At 53.0% G+C, this 7761-nt stretch overlaps 1 protein-coding gene across 1 annotated transcript in view; it reads right to left on the reverse strand.

Annotated features, from left to right (window-relative positions):
* LOC135553180 (voltage-gated potassium channel subunit beta-2-like) overlaps positions 1-7761 on the reverse strand; it is a 217510-nt gene that overhangs the window by 14003 nt on the left and 195746 nt on the right. The window contains exon 10 of the mRNA XM_064985348.1: positions 2808-2894. Coding sequence (XP_064841420.1) covers positions 2808-2894 — 87 coding nt within the window. The remainder of the gene's footprint in view (positions 1-2807; positions 2895-7761) is intronic.

A 7761-nucleotide genomic window follows, 5' to 3' on the forward strand; every position in this document is an offset into this window, starting at 1 on the left:
TCCAACTTTTGACTGGTGTTGTATCTGCATCTAAAACAAATATATATACATACCACCAGGGGGCACTGTAGTCTTCCTGCCTGGGTTGTACTACTGGACTGACAATGACCCAACAAGACTTGAAGGCCACCAACCCATCCCCTGAGCGCTCTCTCTCTTTCCTGCTGACAATACATTCCTTCTCACTCCTCTAATGAGCCCACTAATGACCAGGGACAGGATAGAGTTCTAATGTGCTGTAAACCACCAGTACATTATTAATGAAGCAATTAGTTCCAACACTAGCATCTGAGCTACACAACACTATGAAGGGAGCCTTAGATGACATCTGTTACTGTTCTCATCCCTGTGTAGCTGATACCTAGCAGGACCAGGGTTAGGGGACGGGGAATGACGAGTTAGGGAATTTAAACTTCCAAAACCCACCATGGGGAAATTACAGCCTTGTCAATCAATGACTGATTTGTACCAAACAGGAGAGCTAAACTACTGTCACTGTGGGCTCAGCGACACAGACAACTGACGCTCACCAATATAAACACCACTAAAAGAGATGACGTAATGAAGAGAGACAGAGGGATGGAAAGAAAGGTTGAGTAAAATAACTCAAATGTGATCTAACTAAAGAAAAGGACAATGGGTCAGAAGAGGAGCAGAGATCCAACGCCTCATTGTATTCTATTTCTGCCGCTCGCTTTCCTTTAATCGTGGTACAAGAACACACTTGTCCTGTCTCTCTCTCTCTCTCTCTCTCTCTCTCTCTCTCTCTCTCTCCCTCTCTCTCTCTCTCTCCTCTATCGCTGTTTCTCTCCTCCCAAATCTTGTTACAATGCGGAGGGCTCCGTACAGTTCCGCATTTACATGATTGGTTGACGGCAGGTGGGGGCGGAATGTCCTGTACAAACACAAACTCACTTCCTTGATTACCTTCTTCACAACAGCTCTACTCAACAGCACTGGGCTGCTCCTCAAAGCACAAGAAGTCTGAATGCCCTGATTTCTGCAGAGGCCGTATCACCGTAAATGCTGCACGGCCAATGCAGAAGCCAGATTGACCATGCGGAGCCTTTAAGGCGGGAACAGATGGCAGATTGACTAGGCAGAGCTTTTAAGGGGGGCCAGAAGTTGGAGCTGGTCCATCACACAATGGTGCTATAGTGAGAACAAAATGAGTGGGAGAGGAGGGAGGTGGAGGAGTGAAAAGGAGAGAAGAAATATAGAAAAGATAGTCGGAGAAGACTGAACGTGTCAGAAAGAGAGGACGGAGGAGAGATAGAAAGAAAGATAATAATGAATGTTACGTCAGAATCATTTTCTATTGGGAGTCCTTGGTCAGGATGTGCTTGACAAAGACAGCTTTATGAACCACAAGCACTATGAGACCTGAGGGGCTAACAGATTTACTCTCTCATCACCACAGCCTGATCTACATGCTTTCATCTCTCTGGGTTTCTCTCTCTCTCTCCCTCTCCCCCTCTCTCTCTATTGCTGTTTCTCTCTCTCTCTCTCTCTCTCTCTCTCTCTCTCTCTCTCTCTCTCTCTCTCTCTCTCTCCCTCTCCCCCCTCTCTCTCCCTCTCCCTCTCCCCCTCTCTCTCTATTGCTGTTTCTCTCTCTCTCTCTCTCTCTCTCTCTCTCTCTCTCTCTCTCTCTCTCTCTCTCTCCCTCTCCCCCTCTCTCTCTCTCTCCCCTCTCCCCCTCTCTCTCTATTGCTGTTTCTCTCTCTCCCCCCTCTCTCTCTCTCTCCCTCTCTCGCTCTATTGCTGTTTCTCTCTCTCTATTGCTGTTTCTCTCTCTCTCTCTCTCTCTCTCTCTCTCTCTCTCTCTCCGTCTCTCTCTCTATTGCTGTTTGTCTCTCTCTATTGCTGTTTTTTCTCTCTGTCTCTATTGCTCTCTCTGTCTCTATTGCTCTCTGTCTCTATTGCTCTCTCTCTCTCTCTCTCTCTGTCTCTATTGCTCTCTCTGTCTCTATTGCTCTCTGTCTCTATTGCTCTCTCTCTCTCTCTCTCTCTCTGTCTCTATTGCTCTCTCTGTCTCTATTGCTCTCTCTCTCTCTCTCTCTCTGTCTCTATTGCTCTCTCTGTCTCTATTGCTCTCTCTCTCTCTCTCTGTCTCTATTGCTCTCTCTCTCTCTCTCTCTCTGTCTCTATTGCTCTCTCTGTCTCTATTGCTCTCTCTCTCTCTCTCCACACTTTCTGCTTATTCACTCTATGAACAATGTTTTGTAAATGACAAAGAATATTTGCATTTGTTTGTTTCGATGTTTCAAGATATGCATGGGTTCATCGTGTTTGTAGATGTGTGAGAGTGAGTTCCACAGGAGTGCACTCAGGGAGCAGCACAATTTAAAGGCAATGCTACCAAATACTAATTGAGTGTTTGTAAACTTCTGACCCACTGGGATGTGATGAAAGAAATAAAAGCTGAAATAAATCATTCTGTGTACTATTATTCTGACATGTCACATTCTTAAAATAAAGTGGTGATCCTAACTGACCTAAGACAGGGAATTTTTACTAGGATTAAATGTCAGGAATTGTCAGAAAAGCTGAGTTTAAATGTAGTTGGCTAAGGTGTATGTAAACTTCCGACTTCAACTGTATATGCAGTATATATATAGATAGATAGTAAACCTCAGTATAAACTGAAATCTTGATTCTTATCTGGTTGTTAGTCAGGTAGAGCAACGCATCTACTGCTTCCTTCCAATTTGGTAGTATTTCAGGCTATGAGACTAATCAACCAACTTCCCTCCTGACTTAGACAGGTTGCTCGGTCCCTGATGATGAATGCTAAAAGACTGACTCACCCTCCATGGGCGTGTTGGTGTCGGGGCGGTTTGCGAAGACCACGTCTACGTATTCCAGCTGCAACCTCTGGAGGGAGCCCTTCAGACCTGGGCAGAGAGAGGAAGGGAGAAGGAGAGGAAGGGAGAGAGAGAGGAAGGGACAAGGAGAGGAAGGGAGAGAGAGAGGTAGGGAGAAGGAGAGGAAGGGAGAGAGAGAGAGGAAGGGACAAGGAGAGGAAGGGACAAGGAGATGAAGGGAGAAGGAGAGGTAGGGAGAAGGAGAGGAAGGGAGAGAGAGAGAGGAAGGGAGAAGGAGAGGAAGGGAGAGAGAGAGGAAGGGAGAAGGAGAGGAAGGGAGAAGGAGAGGAAGGGAGAAGGAGAGGAAGGGAGAGAGAGAGGAAGGGAGATAGAGAGGAAGAGAGAGAGAGAGGAAGGGAGAAGGAGAGGAAGGGAGAAGGAGAGGAAGGGAGAAGGAGAGGAAGGGAGAGAGAGAGGAAGGGAGAAGGAGAGGAAGGGAGAAGGAGAGGAAGGGAGAAGGAGAGGAAGGGAGAGAGAGAGGAAGGGAGAGAGAGAGGAAGGGAGAGAGAGAGGAAGGGAGAAGGAGAGGAAGGGAGAAGGAGAGGAAGGGAGAGAGAGAGGAAGGGAGAGAGAGAGGAAGGGAGAGAGAGAGGAAGGGAGAGAGAGAGGAAGGGAGAAGGAGAGGAAGGGAGAAGGAGAGGAAGGGAGAAGGAGAGGAAGGGAGAGAGAGGAAGGGAGAGAGAGAGGAAGGGAGAAGGAGAGGAAGGGAGAAGGAGAGGAAGGGAGAGAGAGAGGAAGGGAGAAGGAGAGGAAGGGAGAGAGAGAGGAAGGGAGAGAGAGAGGAAGGGAGAAGGAGAGGAGGGAGAAGGAGAGGAAGGGAGAAGGAGAGGAAGGGAGAGAGAGAGGAAGGGAGAGAGAGAGGAAGGGAGAAGGAGAGGAAGGGAGAGAGAGAGGAAGGGAGAAGGAGAGGAAGGGAGAAGGAGAGGAAGGGAGAGAGAGAGGAAGGGAGAAGGAGAGGAAGGGAGAAGGAGAGGAAGGGAGAAGGAGAGGAAGGGAGAGAGAGAGGAAGGGAGAGAGAGAGGAAGGGAGAAGGAGAGGAAGGGAGAAGGAGAGGAAGGGAGAGAGAGAGAAGGGAGAGATAGAGGAAGGGAGAAGGAGAGGAAGGGAGAGAGAGAGGAAGGGAGAAGGAGAGGAGGGAGAAGGAGAGGAAGGGAGAAGGAGAGGAAGGGAGAGAGAGAGGAAGGGAGAGAGAGAGGAAGGGAGAAGGAGAGGAAGGGAGAGAGAGAGGAAGGGAGAAGGAGAGGAAGGGAGAAGGAGAGGAAGGGAGAGAGAGAGGAAGGGAGAAGGAGAGGAAGGGAGAAGGAGAGGAAGGGAGAAGGAGAGGAAGGGAGAGAGAGAGGAAGGGAGAGAGAGAGGAAGGGAGAAGGAGAGGAAGGGAGAGAGAGAGGAAGGGAGAGAGAGAGGAAGGGAGAAGGAGAGGAAGGGAGAGAGAGAGGAAGGGAGAGCGCGAGGAATGGAGAAGGAGAGGAAGGGAGAAGGAGAGGAAGGGAGAGAGAGAGGAAGGGAGAAGGAGAGGAAGGGAGAAGGAGAGGAAGGGAGAGAGAGAGGAAGGGAGAGAGAGAGGAAGGGAGAAGGAGAGGAAGGGAGAGAGAGAGGAAGGGACAAGGAGAGGAAGGGAGAGAGAGAGGAAGGGAGAAGGAGAGGAAGGGAGAGAGAGAGGAAGGGACAAGGAGAGGAAGGGAGAAGGAGAGGAAGGGAGAAGGAGAGGAAGGGAGAGAGAGAGGAAGGGAGAGAGAGAGGAAGGGAGAAGGAGAGGAAGGGAGAGAGAGAGGAAGGGACAAGGAGAGGAAGGGAGAGAGAGAGGAAGGGAGAAGGAGAGGAAGGGAGAGAGAGGAATGGAGAGAGAGAGGAAGGGAGAGAGAGAGGAAGGGAGAAGGAGAGGAAGGGAGAGAGAGAGGAAGGGAGAGCGCGAGGAATGGAGAAGGAGAGGAAGGGAGAAGGAGAGGAAGGGAGAGAGAGAGGAAGGGAGAGAGAGAGGAAGGGAGAGAGAGAGGAAGGGAGAAGGAGAGGAAGGGAGAAGGAGAGGAAGGGAGAAGGAGAGGAAGGGAGAAGGAGAGGAAGGGAGAGAGAGGAATGGAGAGAGAGAGGAAGGGAGAGAGAGAGGAAGGGAGAGAGAGAGGAAGGGAGAGAGAGAGGAAGGGAGAAGGAGAGGAAGGGAGAAGGAGAGGAAGGGAGAAGGAGAGGAAGGGAGAGATAGAGGAAGGGAGAAGGAGAGGAAGGGAGAGAGAGGAATGGAGAGAGAGAGGAAGGGAGAGAGAGAGGAAGGGAGAGAGAGAGGAAGGGAGAAGGAGAGGAAGGGAGAGAGAGAGGAAGGGAGAGCGCGAGGAATGGAGAAGGAGAGGAAGGGAGAAGGAGAGGAAGGGAGAGAGAGAGGAAGGGAGAAGGAGAGGAAGGGAGAAGGAGAGGAAGGGAGAGAGAGAGGAAGGGAGAGAGAGGGGAAGGGAGAAGGAGAGGAAGGGAGAGAGAGAGGAAGGGAGAGCGCGAGGAATGGAGAAGGAGATGAAGGGAGAGAGAGAGGAAGGGAGAAGGAGATGAAGGGAGAGAGAGGAAGGGAGAAGGAGAGGAAGGGAGAAGGAGAGGAAGGGAGAGAGAGGAAGGGAGAGCGAGAGGAATGGAGAAGGAGATGAAGGGAGAGAGAGGAAGGGAGAAGGAGATGAAGGGAGAGAGAGAGGAAGGGAGAAGGAGAGGAAGGGAGAGAGAGAGGAAGGGAGATAGAGAGGAAGAGAGAAAGAGAGGAAGGGAGAGAGAGAGGAAGGGAGAGAGAGAGGAAGGGAGAGAGAGAGGACGGGAGAAGGAGATGAAGGGAGAGAGAGAGGAAGGGAGAGAGAGATAAGAGGAGGGGAGAGGAAGGGTTGAGGAGAGGAGAAGAGTAGGGGAGGGGATAGGATAGGAGGTTGAGGAGAGGAGAAGAGGAGGGCAGAGGAGAGGAGGAGAGAAGAGGAGGAGGGGAGAGAGAAAAGATAAGAGAGAGGGGAGATATCAATACAGTTCACAGGGGAGAGACAGGGTGAGACAGGGTGAGACAGGGTCAGGCAGGGTCAGGCAGGGTGAGACAGGGCCAGACACGGTGAGACAGGGTGAGACACGGTGAGACAGGTTGAGACAGGGTCAGACACGGTGAGACAGGGTGAGGCAGGGTGAGACAGGGTGAGACAGGGTGAGACAGGGTGAGACAGGGTGAGACAGGGTGAGACACGGTGAGACAGGGTCAGACACGGTGAGACAGGGTCAGACACGGTGAGACACGGTGAGACAGGGTGAGACATGGTGAGGCAGGGTGAGACAGGGTCAGATACGGTGAGACAGGGTGAGGCAGGGTGAGACACGGTGAGACAGGGTGAGACACGGTGAGACAGGGTGAGACACGGTGAGATACGGTGAGGCAGGGTGAGACAGGGTGAGGCAGGGTCAGACACGGTGAGGCAGGGTCAGACACGGTGAGACAGGGTGAGACAGGGCCAGACACGGTGAGACAGGGTGAGGCACGGTGAGACAGGGTGAGACAGGGTGAGACAGGTCAGACACGGTGAGACAGGGTGAGACAGGGTCAGATACGGTGAGACAGGGTGAGACAGGGTGAGGCAGGGTGAGACATGGTGAGACACGGTGAGGCAGGGTGAGGCAGGGTGAGACAGGGTCAGACACGGTGAGACACGGTGAGACAGGGTCAGACACGGTGAGACACGGTGAGACACGGTGAGACACGGTGAGACAGGGTGAGGCAGGGTGAGACAGGGTGAGACAGGTGAGACAGGTGAGACACGGTGAGGCACGGTGAGACAGGGTGAGACACGGTGAGACAGGGTGAGACACGGTGAGACAGGGTGAGACAGGTGAGACACGGTGAGACAGGGTGAGGCAGGGTCAGACAGGGTGAGACAGGGTCAGATACGGTGAGACAGGGTGAGACAGGTGAGACACGGTGAGACAGGGTGAGGCAGGGTGAGACAGGTGAGGCAGGGTGAGGCACGGTGAGACAGGGTGAGACACGGTGAGACAGGGTGAGACACGGTGAGACAGGGTGAGACAGGTGAGACACGGTGAGGCACGGTGAGACAGGGTGAGACACGGTGAGACAGGGTGAGACACGGTGAGACAGGGTGAGACAGGTGAGACACGGTGAGACAGGGTGAGGCAGGGTCAGACAGGGTGAGACAGGGTCAGATACGGTGAGACAGGGTGAGACAGGTGAGACACGGTGAGACAGGGTGAGGCAGGGTCAGACAGGGTGAGACAGGGTCAGATACGGTGAGACAGGGTGAGACAGGTGAGACACGGTGAGACAGGGTGAGGCAGGGTGAGACACGGTGAGACAGGGTGAGGCAGGGTCAGACAGGGTGAGACAGGGTCAGATACGGTGAGACAGGGTGAGACAGGTGAGACACGGTGAGACAGGGTCAGACAGGGTGAGACAGGGTCAGATACGGTGAGACAGGGTGAGACAGGTGAGACATGGTGAGACACGGTGAGGCAGGGTGAAGCACGGTGAGACAGGTCAGACACGGTGAGACAGGGTGAGACAGGGTCAGATACGGTGAGACAGGGTGAGTCAGGGTGAGAGGGTGAGGCAGGGTGAGACATGGTGAGACACGGTGAGGCAGGGTGAGGCAGGGTGAGACAGGGTCAGACACGGTGAGACACGGTGAGACAGGGTCAGACACGGTGAGACACGGTGAGACACGGTGAGACAGGGTGAGGCAGGGTGAGACACGGTGAGACAGGGTGAGACAGGGTGAGACAGGTGAGACAAGGTGAGACAGGGTGAGACAGGGTCAGATACCGTGAGACAGGGTGAGACAGGATGAGACAGGGTGAGACAGGTGAGACAAGGTGAGACAGGGTGAGGCAAGGTCAGACAGGGTGAGACAGGTGAGACACGGTGAGACAGTGTGAGGCA

This window comes from Oncorhynchus masou, chromosome 13 (genome assembly GCF_036934945.1).
Source record: "Oncorhynchus masou masou isolate Uvic2021 chromosome 13, UVic_Omas_1.1, whole genome shotgun sequence".
Lineage (NCBI taxonomy): Eukaryota > Metazoa > Chordata > Actinopteri > Salmoniformes > Salmonidae > Oncorhynchus > Oncorhynchus masou.